The sequence below is a fragment of the Papio anubis genome, chromosome 8 (genome assembly GCF_008728515.1).
Source record: "Papio anubis isolate 15944 chromosome 8, Panubis1.0, whole genome shotgun sequence".
In the NCBI taxonomy this organism is placed as follows: domain Eukaryota; kingdom Metazoa; phylum Chordata; class Mammalia; order Primates; family Cercopithecidae; genus Papio; species Papio anubis.
The window spans coordinates 35,239,005-35,256,967 of NC_044983.1; the positions used below are offsets into that span (position 1 = coordinate 35,239,005).

Consider the following 17,963-nt stretch of genomic DNA (forward strand, 5'->3'; position numbering starts at 1 on the left):
TTGTTCTTACCAAGATCTCACCATTTTTTCTTAAACAAATACTCCTCATATTGCTTCAAGTCTCTGGTCTATTTCCAGAACTCTGAAGATGTTGATTTTGATAATTTTTTTGTCAATATTCTCATTGCTTGTGTAGAATAGTGAATATTCAAAGGCCCTAACTCTGCCATTCTGGAAGAATGTCCCTTGTAGTTACTTCTTATAGTTATTTTTCATCTTATTATTAAACGTGTAATGGTCTCTCAAGCTGGTTTAAGACCGTCTCTTTGCAGCAATGCCTTTCTTCATCTCTAACTTGACACTTTTAGTTGGCAAGCCAAAAATCCAAAAATGTTAGAAATATAGATAATTCACAAAAAAATTTTCCGTTAACAAATGCCACTGAGTATTTGTGATATCTTTGGTCTATGCAAATGCTATTTTAAAATGGTATCAGTCTGCTTTCTAGATTAGAAGTCAAAATCCACTTCGCTACCTGTTTTTATATGATTTGCCATACAAAGCATTGTGTTTCATTTGCGATGAAAGTATAACTGTGGTAAAAGAATACAATATATGCTGATATTATCAAACTTGGCACTTAACACAATATTCCCAATTCACGGTGAAGCCATGGTTAGAAAAATTATAAAATTTTAAAAGAACGTCTTAGCACAGCAGAATTTGCAACCAGAGTTTGTTTCTGAGTGACTCACTTGTTAACCAAGAAAGAGAAGTCATTTACTGATGGCGAGTCAATTAAATTGTGTTTGATTGCAGAAGACCAAAAGATGTATCCAGACAAAATAAAACTGCCTAGCACTATTAACCTTTCAGCAAAAATCATTGCTAGAAGAATTGAAGACATCAGAAGCAATATTAATATCACTTAAAAATAAGGAAAATAGTTGTGAGTGGTTTCCCTCAGCTTTTAATATGTTAACATTCATTACTGATACAGCTTAGTTATTGTTTATTCAAGGAGTCAGTGCAGAGTTTGAAGTGCCTAAATGGCCTCTGTGAATAGTTTGCATGGCACAACTACCTGTGAAAATATATTCAAAGAAGTTGAGAAAATATTAATTCAGTATAATCTGAAGCAGAATCTGCTAAGATGTAATACACCTGATACAAAAATACATGTGGACCAGAAACAGTCCTAGTTAGACAAATTTACAAAGTTCGTAAAATGTAAAATGCATAAAGACTATAGTCCTTATTGTGTTATCCGTCACAAAGTATTTTGTGAAGAATATATGAATTTATCATGAGTTATTGAACCAGAAGTGTCAATGGTAAACTTCATTTAGCTCTCATAAACTTTGCCATTGTTAGTTCCATAAAGTTTTGTAAGAAATAAAAGCTGAATATCCTGACTTACCCTACGACACATCAGTTTAAGAACTTAACAATAGTAAAGTTGTTTGTGGGTTTTTTTTTGAAACAGAGTCTCTCTCTGTCACCCAGGCTGGAGTGCAGTGGCACAATCTCAGCTTACTGCAACCTCTGCCCTCCCCACTGCACCAGTTCAAGTGAGTCTTCTGCCTCAGACTTCCAAGTAGCTGGGACTACAGGCACTAACTGCCACACCCAGATGATTTTTATATTTTTAGTAGAGGTGGGGTTTCACCATGTTGGCCAGGCTGGTCTCAAACGCCTGGCCTTAAGTGATCTGCCCGCCTTGGCCTCCCAAAGTGCTGGGATTGCAAGCATGAGCCACTGTACCTAGCCTTTTGTGTTATTTTTTAAACCTGGATCAAGATTAAAATGTTTCTGAATAAGAAGAACTGTGCTGTCGACCACTATTTCAGAACACCAAACGACTTCAAAACTTATTATTCACTGCAGGTTTCATCATCTCCAATTGAAAGTCAAAGCAGAGCTAATATGTGAAACTTGCTCTATCATAATTACAATGACAATCATCAATCTTTGAATCACAACTAATATCATGCTTCTTTATATACTTCCCATGCTGTCAAAAGTTAAAATAAAAAACGATTTTCAGTAGATATATTTTCTGATCTCAATTTCAGCATTGTCGTTTTAGACCTTGATGCAAGTGCTAAAAAAATTCTATATTTCAAAGTTTACTTAACAATGCAATTGAGAAGATTCTACCTAAACTTTCATTGCAAGTGATTAATCTGCAATATAATGACATGCTAAAAGGCAAATATCAAAAGAAGAATCTAATAAAATTCTATAAATGACTTCTAAGCAATAAATATGCTCAATTATTATAGAATCTTATGCTCTTGGAGCACTGTTGGTATTTGATAGTACCTATCTGTGTGAAAAGACATTTTCAAAGATAAAATATGTTAAATTTTGTTGGTGTCAACATTAACATATGAACATTTGCAATTAATTTTGATGATAGAGAATATTAACATGAATGCCAATTTTTAAAAATTCCTTAAAAATTATTTTGTTTTCATTAGTAGACCTATAATTTAAGAAATTTAAATTACTAAACTATTATATTTTAAATACCATCAATGAATATTTATAAAAACTTTTTTTCTTTCTTGTTATGTAAGTACCTACATGATACCAATGTAGCCTCTTGACCTGAAGAGCTTAAAATATTTTTATCTAGCCTTTTGCAAAATAAAATTTGTCAACTCTGTTCTAGATAGTTAAAATGAACAGTATCACATCAGATGTCTGGAAACAATAAAGATTAGATTTATGATAATTTGACAAAGGCAATAATTTTCATTCCAAACTACTAATAAATGTTTTGAGTTTAGATTAATAGGTTGTTGGAAAATTGGGAAAAGGTAGGGGTGAATAATACTTTTAAAGAGAAATTGACTTAATTATATAAGCTTAATTTTCCATGGAAACAAAAAATAATAGTACAGCAGATAAAGGAATCAAAGAATAGAATGTGATAATCATTAAGACATCTAAAATTTGGTGTGGTTACTGTTGGACTTTTATCCCTGAAACTCTGAGAAAGAAGGTCTGCTCCTTTGAGATGATCAAAGAGAAGAGGTTGGAGGAAGATTTCAGAGAACATGCAGTTTATTTTCTTTTTCAAACAATAAAAAGAGCTGAGACATGATTGGGAATTTATTTCAATGGAGTTTTTGATATGAAAGAGAAAGAGATAATAGGAAAACATTTTTTCTTGCAAAATAATCAAGAAACTGATCACCAGGAAGTGAGATTATTTATATTTGTATTAAGATAGTTTCATACATATGCCAGTTTATTCTAGTCTATAAAAGACAAGGTTGCTTACCTAAAAAACTTTAACAGTACACAATTTTGCATCTTCCATTTACTTCACAAGATCAGTAAAGAGAGAAATGCATGTGCTTCTGCATGAGTTATAACTAGTGGTGAACCATGAGGTGATTTTGTTCTTGCTATGGGACAATAGCAAAAAGGGTCTGAGTCAAAACTCACTTATCAGCATGCACAGTGGTTCCATTGTGCAGACATTTTGATTAGACATAAGACAGAATTTTATTGCCAAAAGCTGTGTGTATGTGTATGTTTGGTGGTAATTTTTAAATTGTAGAGAAATTCCCATAAAATTTATAGAATATCTCTCTCTCTCTCTCTCTCTCTCTCTCTTTCTCTGTCTGTCTGTCTTCCTCTCTCCCCCCATAAATGGCTGCAACTAAGTAAAAACATTTACAAGGAAATAAATGACTTCCAGTATTTCCCTCTGGAGCTTTAGAATAAGAAGTGGAACATCTAGATAGTTTCTTGGTGTAACAGGTCTTAGCTTCAAGGAATCCAAATATGAATGTGACCAAGAGTCACACATCAGGAAAGCTGAGGAATTACTGACCTTTAGAAACTTCATTTCAAATTAGAGGTGAACAGAGCAGGGTGAATATCCTCCTTCTTACCCCCTTCCATTTTCATTCACCTTTAATTTAAAAAACTAAAGCATAGGAAACATCTAAGTATGAGTGCCCCTGCCTTACTGAGGCTATCTCATCCTGCACTTCTTATACGGCCCACTAAAAAACTCTGATGCTTACCTTTCATCCCTAGTCACAGCCCTACACTAATCACATCTTCTTGTTAAAGAACACTGTCCATAACCTTTTCCCTCCCACAAGAGACTCCTAATTTTAACTTTTCATCTTTAATCAAGGCGTGCCTCCTTTTAAAAATAGCCATTGTGTAACACACAGACTGGGAGGACTCCATGTCGTGAGTGATCCCAAATGGCCTCCATCTCCATTATCTCCATTGCTTCTTGACAGGTTGCTGGTACTAAGTAAAATGTTATAACACTCAGGATGCCTGTATTCACAGGCTTTCCTCCAGTGATGGCTTCCAGATGTGAGGAAATTTTTAAAGTCTGTGGTCCTCAACATATCATTGGGTCCTTCCAATGTTTTCAAAAATCCATAATCACCAGCACACTATGTTGACTCCATTTCAACTTTCAGCCACAGGGATTTCAGAGAAGCTAAGCAATATGGATAAGAATACTTCACAAATAACTTCCCATTTGTAGAGAAAATACATTAAAATATCCACATACCCTGCAATTATTTTAATTTCCTCTGCAGAGTTTGATACCTACCCCCTGTATCCTTCTCTCACACACATAAACACATGGGCACCTCACACCAGTAACATTTTGATGGGTGCTATCTTTTTCCAGTTCCAATTCCTTTTGGGGGATATTAATGTTAATAATTTTCCAGGCCAAGCCTCCCAACCCACTGCATAAAGAAAGCATTTATGTCATGTTGAACCCTGACCTGAACTCAATCCCATAAAACCTTGGGAAGTGAATCAATACAATGAAAAGGGAAGTAGTTTTCAGATATCTCATGCTCCTACTCCCCATCTCCATACCCCACTAAAATGGAAAAAAGAAAAAAAAAATACAGTCTTGTCTATGAAATTTGCATTTGTTTCAGTGATGCATTTTAGGATTGAAAGTGTCAGAGTAACTGACTTCATTGTTCAGTTCATTGTCCAATACACAAAGAAAACTGTATGCCACAACTGTCTAAGGGAGGGAAGTATTTTTTTTTTGTTTTTTTTTTTTTGAGACGGAGTCTCGCTCTGTCGCCTAGGCTAGAGTGCAGTAGCGCGATCTAGGCTCACTGCAAGCTCCGCCTCCCGAGTTCACGCCATTCTCCTGGCTCAGCCTCCCGAGTAGCTGGGACTACAGGCGCCCACAACCGCGCCCGGCTAATTTTTTGTGTTTTTTTAGTAGAGACGGGGTTTCACCGTGGTCTCGATCTCCTGACCTTGTGATCCGCCCGCCTCGGCCTCCCAAAGTGCTGGGATTACAGGCGTGAGCCACCGCGCCTGGCGGAAGTATTTTTTATTTAGGTCAACCTCTACACTTACTATGCAAGTTGATATTTAGAAAGTGTTGGAGAGTGTGGGAAAGAGCACCTAAAACTATAACCTTATGCTGAAAAAAATTGGCTGAGGAAATGGCTCCTATGAGGGTTGCCATGAGCCCGAGGCTTGTCGAGGGCACAGACTCTGACTTTTATTAAAGGAACCTGCTGCTCTGGGTCATATCTCATTTGTCCTCATGTTATAGAAAATCCCAAATGCAATATCCATGAAATGTAAAGGGATTTAAATGAGGGTTCATCTGTAGAATGGGTGAGAAAGAGGGAAATTGTCTTTTTATCTTTCTCTTTTCGTCTGGTAACAATTTATACTCAGAGATGCCTACACAAGTGTTTTCACAGAAAATGCTCTGTGGAAAAGCTGTCAGTTTTTACTCATCAGAAATAAAGCAAAGCTTAACACAGAGAAGTTCAAATATCGGCTCAGATGTGGGTTTATCTAACAGAAACTCTATCCTGGTCTTGCCTCACCTGGGCTGGGGCCACTCTGACCTTGGATCTAACTTCTAAGCTAGAAGATAGAAAAAAAAGCCTTTGTGGAGATTTTATATTGTAAACATTGAAAGCAGAGGCCACAAGTTTGATAGAGCCCATCTGTAAAGCAGCATTTAAAGGCAAACAGAACGCTCCGCTCACAGCTGATCTGGTTTACCTTAGAACACAGTTTACATTCTCCTACGTAGACTGAAATTAGATTACACTGAATAGAAAGATATCCTGAATTTTTATATACCTCCTTTAAAAAATACCATTTACAGATGTTTTTAAAATCATACCTATTATCTCTACTATTAAAGTTTATAATTTAATAATGACTTCATGACGACTCTGTGTATGCAAAGAATCAGGAGAGACCAGGAAGTGGAGAGAGGTTGAAGAATACAGAACCTGTTTATCTTAAAACATTTCAGGGCTATTTGCCACCTCACTGTCTTCTCTGTCTGCTCTTCCATTAAACATCAACAGAGCTCATCAATAAACACAGAGGTGTAGAAAGTTTTCTGCACAACGTGGAAGGCTTTCTAGGCATGATATTTCAAGTGTTTTATTCTTTCTTTCCTCTTCTTCCTCCCAGGGAGCTTTTCAAATTAGCACAAAGAAGTATCTCCATTTGGGCAACAGAGTGACCAGTTTTAGCCCTGAAAGTCTCCATGTCCTGGGAAACCCAAGCAAAGCAGAATGGCTGGTAGACAGTGGGTTTATTTTCCTCTTCTCAAATGGTTTCCTAAGGTTTTCCCAGATGGCAAGCAAGGGGGCTTGGTGCTTTGGAAGTAACCAGGCTGCTGTCAATGTATGTCACATCCCATGAGACTTCATGGCAGGTCTTTATAAAACAGCAAGGATTAACTGGCCAAGCCGGATGCAAGACACAGAGCCTGGTGCCCATTTCACTCCTCGTAGGAAAGGAAGGAGTCACAGAGGCCTTTCTAACAGGGAGGGTGAATTATGTCCCCAGTTGCTTGGTCCTGAAAGTTTCTTGGCACTCACAGGATCTCTTTTCAGCTTGCTCATACACAGGTTCCTGGGGAAATGAACTATATAAAATTATCAATTTTTTTAAACCTTAAATTTCCCTCTAAGGTAAAATAAAATGCCTCGTAATGAATAAACAGCAATGAGATGAAATCCAGAAAAATTAAATCATAATGTGGCCATAAAGATTAGGCTCAGATTTTAATATTTGACTACAATATGTGTATCGCTGTGGGAGGGGGTATGTGAGTAGGATCAGGTGGGAAGCACTGATTATGTAACCTGTCCTTACATTCCCCAATTTTTGGTGATTTTTTTTCCCCATAACATGCAGAATTCATCAGAATTGACAATAAGTGAGTGTTTCCAAGTCAGGTGTAAACTGAATAGCCTTGCTATATTATATATAAAGTCATTGGAGAGAGGGCACATGTGGCCTTTGATATACAAAAATCTCAGAACCATCAAAGGCATCCTGAGACACAGGATTTTTTTATTGAGTTTTGGCGAGAACTTGACTATTATGTTCAAGAGACAGTCACAATGGAGTTTTCAAAAGATTGAACCAAGAAAGCCACTCAAACTGCTGGACACACAAATGCTCTTCCCTCCTTCTCTCTATGCTAGAACTTCATGAAAGTTGTTATTTCTGTAAAACTCAAATCTTGCCCCAAAAATATATTACTCTACATCCAGGCCAGAAAACTCTCTCTTAAGAATTTACAAGCCATCTGTAGGGTTTTAAGGAAATTTCAAGTAGAATGGTCATAAGCCAGGATTTCCTAACATAGCCGAAAATGAGGTCTACAAAAGAAAAAAAAAAAAGGAATTGTAGAGGCTTTTTGAACTTTCTAATAAATATTGTGAACAGTGGAAGATCTCATTTTTTTGGCAGATCACCTTCAAGAATCATCTGAGTCAAATCTGTAAGTTGGAGAAAATAATGATAACAAATTTACATTCTTGGAAACCATGCCTCCTGACCTGGCACAATGAAACCTAGTCCACCTTCTTAATAGAAGTTTTCTTACATGGTTTGGTCTGTCTTTCATCAGGTGCCACCACTGGCAACCAAAGGCACAAGGTTTATTTATTTTTTCCTTTAACTGATAGGATTTATACAGGATAAGTTGCTAGGAACATGAGAGAATAGAAGTTCTATTCAGAATGGTCACAGAAAACAGAGCTGCCTTTCCCTGCTGGAACATGTTCAAGTGACACGTTCTGTTCATGAGGCAACACATTCTGCTCATGAGACACAGTCTTCATGCATATCAAAGCAATCCAAAGAAAAGCAATCATCAGAAAGGAATGCTGATTTGCGTGCTGCTCTACACAGCCACAAGTGGACAGGCTGCAAAAACTGTTCTTATCCAGCAGCTTCCAAAGCTGAAAGCTGGAGATGGGACTCAGACATTTCAAGGTTCATTGCTTCCTGGATGCTCCCAGGCAAAAATACAACACGCTGTTGCTTGGGCAGTAAGAAGCAAGATATGTGACCAAGGGAACCAACCCCACCATTATCCCAAACACATCCTGCTGAAGGCCACCCCATAAAACTCCCACCACATTTCTTGCCAGCCTCTCCTATATACAAAGCCCCCTCGACCTTGGTCAGACTTTGACAGGTCTTTTTTTGACCTGAATGGTACCCCGTGGCTACCTTTTCCTCCTATAGCATAACCTTTATGGTCTATTCCTTGCTTCCAAGTTCTAAGACTGCTGGTGCTGAACATTCTCATAGATGATTTATTAGTCTCTGTAGGACAGTATGTTTCTGTGAGGATCATGACATTTGCAAAGCATATGGAAGAAGGGAGCTTCAGTTAAGGGATGGTGATGTAAATTGCATTTGGTTTTGCTTTGGCAAGGACACCAGATGGATGCCTTTATGATGAAGTGGGTTTCCTCCAGAATTTTTTAAATATCGGTCTCCAACAGGTGTTTCCTTTAAGGCATGTCTGTTTTTCATAACATTAGAATGAAGAAAAATGTTGCCTGTGACAGCTTGTATACATATATCACACTTTTATTATGATAAAAATGTACAGTGATTGATTCCCTATTCTGAGTCATGTTAAAATGTGCTTGGGAGAAGATCACCTTAAATTTGCCAAAAGGGCATTTAATTACCAGACCAAAGACTCTTCATTTATCATGAGGGTGGAGAGGGTGGAGAAGGAGGGGAAGTAGAGAAAAGCTGAAGAAAGTGACCAGAAGGAAAGTAGTAGTAGCAGCTGCAGACTTGAGTGCTGAGGGCAGACAGCAGGGAACCACCTCCTAAAAGGCAACATAGCTATTTCCAAATTGTTCTCAAAGAGTCCCTGAAAGACAGTCACTACCAACTTGGTCATGATATGTAAACACATGTTCTGAGGAATCCTAGGGAGAGTGTCTAGGAAGCGACTCATAGAGAGAAAGAGGTTCTATGGATGAATAATATCATTCATCAATTCTCCAAATCCTGATGAAAATCAAGACCAGACTCAGGTATTAGCTGTGTTTGCTGGTGAGTCCCATTAAGAAGCTTGTCATAAGGCTGTCATCAGGGTCCTGTCCGGTGCAATTAAGAGAGCCTGTGGGGCTTTTGGAACTTGGTGTTGGAGCTCATGGCTTATAGATATTTAAATTGCCAAAAGATATGTTAATTTGAATGAACAGGGTAACCCATTTTGGTCAAGCTGACCTTGAAGCCTGTATGTTACATCGTCTAACTAGGCAAATGATTAGAATTCACTAAACCCACTAAGTTTATAGGTAGTTCTTAAGTGCAAGAGGAGATTAAGGATTGCATCAAGACCTTGGCCACTCTTGTTAGGGATTATCCTCTCTGACTTTCCAAACCTGTTTCTAGTATCCCATTCCCCCTATCCTGGCTTCTCCTTCTAGGTCCTCTCTGTCCTATTACTTTGAAGTATGACACTTCAATCTAAGTTGGAGTAAGTTCTTTTGTCTGAAAAAAAAATAAAGTGTAAGATATCAATTTAGAATCTAGACTGCTTGAGGAAAGCAAAATTGCTTGTCATTATGTTGAGGTCTGAGTTTGGGGGCTAGGCGTTGAATAATAAACTGTATTAATTCACAAGGAAACCCCATAACCCTGCAGCATGAAGGGGAATAGATTGTATTTCTCCCAAGATGTAGAGTAAAATTGCATGGGAGAACATTGTTATCAGTTACATCTGAGATGAGCACGACTGAATCTGTAATGTGACACACAGTACAGTATATTCCAAAAGACTTTAGGGGACAATAAGATACTTTTAAATAAATAAAATAAGTAAGCGTGTAAGTAAATAGTGAAAGCTTTTGTGGTCAGATAAGTTGTGAAACACTGGGTTATACAATTTTTAAAGGATTTCTATATTGCAGAAATCCTTTTATATGCTGTTGTCAGAACCTTTCACAGGCCAAAGTACACTGTGACTACATTATTCTGTTCTCACACTGCTAATATTTGAGACTGAGTAATTTATAAAGGAAACAGTTTTGGTTGACTCACAGTTTAGCATGGCTGGGGAGGCCTCAAGAAACTTACCATCATGGCGGAAGGAGAAGCAAGGAAGTCCTTCTTCACATGGTGGCAGGAATAAGTGCAAAGTGAATTTTGGGAGAAGCCCCTTATACAACCATCAGATCTCCTAAGAACTCACTCACTATCATAAGACCAGCATGAGGGTAACCATTCCCATGATTCAATTACCTCCCACTGGGTCCCTCCCATGACACATGGGGATTATGGGAACTACTGTTCAAGATGAGATTTGGGTGGGGACACAGCCAGACCATATCAGTGACTGTCAAAGAGGGGCCATTGCTCTCAAACTCTGGTTACTTCTAGGATGTCTCCAGTTACTAATATACCATGGAACATGTGTTTTGCAAAAGGAATTGGTGTTAGAATGGGATGGACTTATGCCCTGATAACAACTATGAAATCTCAGTGGCTGAGCACAAGAAAGGTTTATTTCTTGTTCACATTACGTATCCAGCATAGGCCAAGCAAGCCAGGGCACTCAGTTCAAGGTGCCCACTGGAGCAGCCAGGCTAGGAGAGACCCTGAGAACTTCACCTGAGAGCTTCTCACTGCCTGACCCATCTCTTCTCACATTTCATTGGACAGAACTAGTCACATGGCCCCACCTACCTGTCCCTACACTCAGGAAGGAAAGCAGCTGGATATGGTGAGGTTGGTAACCTCAACTTCAGCACTCTATTCAAATGCCAGTTTTGTACTTTGTTAGCTCTTTGACTTTTATGCATAAAATAAGGGCGGGTAGTCTTTAAAGTTTCTGGCAGAGACAGAAATGTTTACTGAACAATTTAAGTTACTTCCCATGTTCTCCAGACCTCTTAAAGTCAGCAGAAGCCATGTGACTAATTCTGGCCAATGAGATGTGAGGAGAAATGAAGGGAGTCACCCTGGACCAAAGCAGTTAGAGGCCTAGGCTTGGTTCTCCAGTTCCTTTCTCCTCCCCTGCCTGGTGACTGAGGAGTATGCATGCTCCAGATGTTGAGGCCATAAGATGGTAGAACCTCTGTCCCCCAGGTTCTGGCTGGCTGTGTTGAGCAGAGACATCTTTTCACCTGTGTAAAATATATCGTGTAGGTGAGAAGAAGTAAGTTGTGTTGTGTTAGGCCCTGGGGATGTTGAGGTTGTTTCTGCAGTGTAAGCCTAGATTTTCCTGGCTGATATAGGCCTTTCTAATCCTCAATTTTCTGTAATTTGACAAGGGTTTTCTTATTCTCTCACAAGCAAATATGCATTCCTTAGGATGAGAGTGAGATTTTTCAAAAGAACATCCGACCCTGTCATGGATTGAATATATTATGAAACAAACTTGTGTCTAACTGCAGTGTGGGGTGACCATGGGGATGGCATTGCCAAGACTTAGATCAAGATCAAAGCAAAGTCTAGGCAAATGCAGACCAGTGATGAAAGCTTTAAAGAATGCAAAAAGTATTTACTAAATCAGAATGTTTCAACAGGGAACCATTCAGAAAAATATATGGAAAGGAGACAGGAGGAAAATATGCTAAGGAGAGAAATGTCACCCATGATTGAATCTCTCACAGCTATGTAAATTCTATATTCAGGTGCCCAAAACACTGCTCATGATATCTACCAATGAATAACAGTATCATACAGTATCAAAATTAAAACCAGAAATAACTATCTTCAAGGTACATATAATCTAAGGCAAAAAAAAAAAAAAAAAAAAAAAAATCCCGATGTGGCTTTTGCCCAAAGTGTGTCTTCAGCTATGATACAGTCTGGGCTCTTTGTGCTCTTCACATCTAAGCCTTTATTCTAGAGTCTTACAGACCTGTGGTCATTCTACTTATGCTATTCTCCTCTTTGATCTCAAGGCTCTGATGAGTTTTACATCTCGGCTTTGTTACAGAGGAGCTCCAAATAGTCTCAAACTAACTCTCCATTCTTCCTATTTAGGACTTTTCTACATGATGTAGAACAAGATTCTGACCAGCTTGATAGCAGTGGGATGTTTCACTGGTGCAAACCAATCTCTTTGGACAAGGTGACTCTGGTAGGTGATCTTGCATCATCAAATCTCAAATAAGATAAAGCATTTCTTAGGGTAAATGATGTTCCTATGTTAGTCATAAGCACCTGTCACTTCTCTTTGTAAACTATGAATTTGTCAAAAAAAGAAAAAAAAAAAACCCATATCCCTCACCAGCCATATGAATAATATACAAAGTAACACATGAGGCATTTGACAAAGCCTACTTGAGTAATATGCTGGAATTTCAAACAATTATATGTCTTCAACTATTTCCTCTCTCCTTTAACAGTTTGGCTGACTCAGTTATTCAGAATAATGTTCTCGAAATTTTGCTGTTTTCCTAGTAAATCTAATTAATTTAAATGCACCAGGGAAACCTACTGTTTACAAGGACTCTGCAGTCTTTTTTTTTTTTTAAGTAAATAAGAATTTTTCTAATGTATTGGTTTTGAAATTTGGATTTTCTGTAGTGGTTTTTCTTAAAGCTGGCTCTACTTAGATTTAACACATTAGCCACAAATATGCCTCCTAAACACTCCATACAACCAGGGTGAATCTTTGTGGATATTACAGTCATATCCTTGTCTCTCTTCTCAAAGAGACAAACTAACTCAACTCACAGAAATACCTGCAACTAAGATGGAAAAAGTCTTGTATCCTAACCCAGGGTCTGGCACCTGCTTTCCAGATGCCCACCTACTGTAATTTTCTGGAGTTGGAAACTGAAGTATAATCTTAGTGGTTTACTTTACAAGTAGTAGCTGATAAATTTAACTAATAAAAATGATTGTTTGCATGCCGTATGAACCCTATATATTTTTTTATATATGACTAATTGATACTTATATATATTTTCTTGCTTTCCAAAAGAGTTTAGTTCACTTTTTTGATAGATGCACACATGCATACATACACATCTTTGTGGCTCAGTGCCAATGTCCTGACAGAATATATTTCAACTTTTGTAAAAGCATGATCCATCATTTGATCAGAAACACAAAACTGTCAGAGCTGTCATACCAACTGGAAGACTATTAGGGTTGCTGAAACTCACCATTTTAGCAATTATGTCTTATTCTGAACTATACAAAATAAACATCCGTTGAGCAGGAAGACAAACATATTTTCAGTGGGAGGCAAATCTTTAGAAAGGTTAGGAAGTTGGTTGCAGATTGAGACATTTGAGACCAAAGGATGGAAATAGCAGAAGTTTTATTAGATCATATTTATTAAGAATGCAGACAGGTTGCCATGATTGATATATCCCTTATGATACTTGATATGGAATATAGTTCAGAATATCAACTGGGTCTTTTGTTAACTTTAGGATGCCTTCTAGTTTTAAAAATGCTAAGAAATTTGAAATGTGTACCCCTAGGAAAGAAATATCTGGATTGCAAAATTTGAGGAGCCTTTAAACTTGGTTTCATCTGCAAAAGGGCCAAGTAGAAATGATCAATTTAAGTTACTTTGAACAAATAGGACATCCTCCCCTTCCTCCAATAGCCACCATCTTTCTTAATCAGGAGACAGTTTTGTGCCACAGTTTCTTGGAGAAATTGCCTCTGTAGCTGTGCCCATTAATGCACTCTGCTATGTATCTTGTTTCTAATTGTTTAGTTCTACTCAGAAGAGCAATTGTTGGACTTTAGACATGTTACATTAAATACAGTTAGAGGCTTCATTATTCAAGTTAAAACTAATCGGATTAGCTAGAGACAATTACTTAATAGATTTGGTTAAGATTCATATCACTCTAGGAAGGCTCTCCAGACAAGTAGCTTTATTTCCCCTCGCAGGGGGATCCCTCTCGGAAGGAGGGTACAGTACAGTATTCCCAGTATATGCTAATTTGGCAAACTTTTAATTGTTGAAATGTCAGATGCTACTTGTTTATCCTGTTAAATTTCATCAACGCCTGTTTCATAGAAGATTGCCATTTAACCGAGCAAAGGACTGGCATAAAGAAGAATGATATATCCATTTGAAGTATTCTGAGTCTTTGTGTGTCTAGGAATATAGGAAATGCTCATGCTGAAATTTAAATACACTTAACTTACTCTGTACCAGCTTCTAAGTGTCCTCCTTTGAAAATATAGAAATTCAATAACTTTTAAATTTGATTGATAGTTATTGAACAACTTTTAGTGAGTTAAGAAATAAACACTTTCAATATATTATGTCCTACAACAAAATTAACTCTCTGTTTTATTTTTTTTCCATTTTAAACACAAAGAAATTGAGAACCAGAGAAGTTAAGTAATTTGCTCAGTCATATTGCTAACAATGGAACCAGAATACAAAATCACATCTTCTCACTCCGAGTTCAGGGTTCTCTCTGTCACATCTCAGTGCTGTTAGGAGGAGACATTAGCCGTACGCTGAAAGAAACCACACATAGGCTTAAGATAAGTTTCCTACAGGAATATCATTCTTTAAAAGTTACATTTATTGTTTTTATGGGTCTGTATAACTGTGGGAGAAACCTAAATATATTCCATACATATTCTTTTATTTTCAACTTAGAGACACAGGGACAATATTAACAATTGGCAATGCTGATAGTAGTATGAGACATATTCAAATGTTTGAGATCAAATGAAATTTTTTTGTTATACTTTAAGTTCTAGGTACATGTGCACAACATGCAGGTTTGTTACATATGTACACGTGTGCCATGTCGGTGTGCTGCGCCCATTAACTCTTCATTTACATTACGTATGTCTCCTAATGCTATCTATCCCTCTCCACTCCCCCAACCCCACGACATGGATGAAGCTGGAAACCATGATTCTGAGCAAACTATCGCAAGGACAGAAAACCAGATACCGCATGTTCTCACTCATAGGTGGGACTTGAACAATGAGAACACTTGGATACAGGATGGGGAAATGAAATTTTTATAATATTTCTTTTTCTTTTATACATTTTGTTTGATGAATTTCCTTGATGCAGGAGTCTATAGAACCAGTTCAGTGTATTCAACTGAACCATATGAAATTGCCACTGTTCAACCATTTTTGACCCAAAAAAGGTAAATTCATATGGTTCAAATTAATGAATGAAACCCCACTGAATATGCAATATGTTATACAGCTTGCTGTATAACACTAAAAGACATAATTTAGCATTGAATTTGGATTCTTAGGTTTTCACCGAATTTTACTGTGGCACATACAAGGCTAAAAATATGTAATAAAAATCAAGAAATACTTTCTCCATTTGGTCCAATGATTTCACACCCTGAAGAATGATGCTAATCTGAGTTTTAGTTGATGCACTCCAAGCTAATAGAAAACTAAAAAGAGAGTGAAATACAAAAGAAATTCCACAAAAAAAGTAAAAGGTGTAATTGCACCACTTACGCATGAGTTCTGTTTTTTATAAACAATTTGCAAAATTCTATTCACCTTAAGAAGGTAGGGCTATGGATGTACCTAGAAGAATTGGGAGGAGGAGCGGTGGTCCATTTGGAGGGATTCTCATCTTGTTTATAAAAATGACCAGACTCTGGAATCCTTATCCTTAGAAACGAAGTCGCAAGTTAAAACATAAGTTTCGGAACCACATTGTAGCATGTGTATTTGGAGATGCCCAATCAGCCCTGATAGGGCTTCGGAACTTTGTAATGCCCTTGAGAGCCAGCAACTATACCAGGAAGGAGCTGAAGGACATAGTGTTCATTGGGTCTCTGGACTATCTACAGAGAGAATGGCGATTTCTCCGGAATTTTCCCCAGATATACATTCTGCCTGTAAGTATCATATAAGGAATAGCTAATAATTATAAGGATTTCAATATTAATGGGACTAGAATTAATAATGATAATAATATTGCAGTTCTACAGTGCTTGCCAGATGCCAGAAACTCTTCTAAATATTTTCCCTATATTAATTCATTTAATCTCAAAACCACCCTATGAGTAGATGTTAAATTTATTGAACTTTAAGCATGGGAAGAGTAAGTGACTTGACCAAGATTGCACAGCCAGTAAGTAAGTAACAAAATTAGGATTTAAATCCAGATGTTGTGGCTCTTGAGTTAATGCTTGAATCACCATGTTTTATGGTCTTTGTACAAATAAGTTTCTCTGCATTTCTGAGTCTGATTATAATTTAATGGCTACACCTAAGCTAATACTGGTCAGCCTTTGTGCTCTAACTTTTTCATCTTTTCTGGAGACATTTTATATGAACCATATAATGCCACATGGTCCCTGATGGCTGTATGGAGAGGAGGGATTTTGCTTATGTGGTATTGTGGTTGCAACTATATTTTCCCAGAACTTGCGTATATCTATGTCCCACTCTATGCCACCATTTCGCTCGTTGAGGAGTCCATTATGTGCACTGTGAAATGCACCAAAGCATTTCATTTTCATGAGATATGCACCAAAGCATTTTCATAATGCTAGGAACATATTTGAAAGTAATGGCAAAAACCATGGTTACTTTTGCACCAATCTAATGTAAGAAATATTTTTCAAATTTCAAAAATAATTCTCTCAAGAAGCAAATTGCATTTGCTTTATAAAAAAGCCACTGTAAGGTTCCCTGTACTACCTCTCCTGCTTAAGTCCATTGAAAGGCAGAAAAAAAAAGAGCAAATCTGATCCAGCTAGTGTTAGGAATTACCCTATATTAGACTCCAACCTACCGGAAGACAGTACCAGATCGATCTCTGTTTTCCCACCAAAGAAAGAAGCAACTGTCACCTTGCTAGTTAACCCAGAGAGTACAAGTAGGGCCTCATCACTGTTACCCTGACCCTACTCTCTTCTTCCACCTCAGTCAGTGGCATGGACTTCTGTTCCTCCCTCCCCACTCTCCTCTGTCTCATCCAAACTTGCTTTCAGGAAAGAATCTATGAAACTTATTCACACTAAAATATTAATGTTTGATAAGATTAAATGTGTCAGATATGAGGTAACTAAGTTTTAAAATCAAATCAGTGAAGGTTGGAGCTCAATGCTGAAAAATTACGTCACTCACAAAGAGCTACCACCATGAGCCATGATATAACATCCTTCCATCAGACAAGTGCCTCCCCTCTCTGTTTGCCTCTCATTAGGGATGCGCACTTTATTCTGGAGACCTCCATGCGGCCGATATAGAGCAATGCTCCATGTGTGTTGTCTTGTCCCCCCCATCCAAGCCATCAAGCAGCCAGACTTTGGTAGACGCAGAAGCCATCCTGGCGACCCTCACCATCGGATCTTTGCAAATTGACTCCTCCTCTGACTCGTCACCCTCAGTGTCAGGTGAGAACAGCACCCCTGACAAGAAGTTAGGACGTATGGAAAAAGAAAAGAGAATTAACTCCTCTTTGAAGTATTTTAATTATGGGGAGCAGGAGGGTGGGCCAGATGTCCTCTGAGGTCCCTTCCAATCCTGAGAATCCTATAGTAGAAATAGCCCACAGTTCAGGGCTCTGGAATTCTAAGTCAAATGGATAATGGTATGCATCTTCTAAATGGAATGCACTTAACACAGGTTTTTTATTTTTTCATTTTTAAAGAAAAAACACAATTTTGAAGTGTTATCGTTTTTGTTGTTATCAGTGAACATAGCATGTGGGATATTATTTTAATTAATGAGGTACTACTATAGTTATTATTATTATGAAA

The 17,963-nt window shown here is 37.7% G+C and overlaps 1 protein-coding gene across 1 annotated transcript in view; it reads left to right on the forward strand.

Annotated features, from left to right (window-relative positions):
• KCNU1 (potassium calcium-activated channel subfamily U member 1) overlaps nt 1–17,963 on the forward strand; it is a 168,748-nt gene that overhangs the window by 120,577 nt on the left and 30,208 nt on the right. The window contains exons 21-23 of the mRNA XM_009212873.4: nt 12,262–12,358; nt 15,867–16,091; nt 17,408–17,597. Coding sequence (XP_009211137.1) covers nt 12,262–12,358; nt 15,867–16,091; nt 17,408–17,597 — 512 coding nt within the window. The remainder of the gene's footprint in view (nt 1–12,261; nt 12,359–15,866; nt 16,092–17,407; nt 17,598–17,963) is intronic.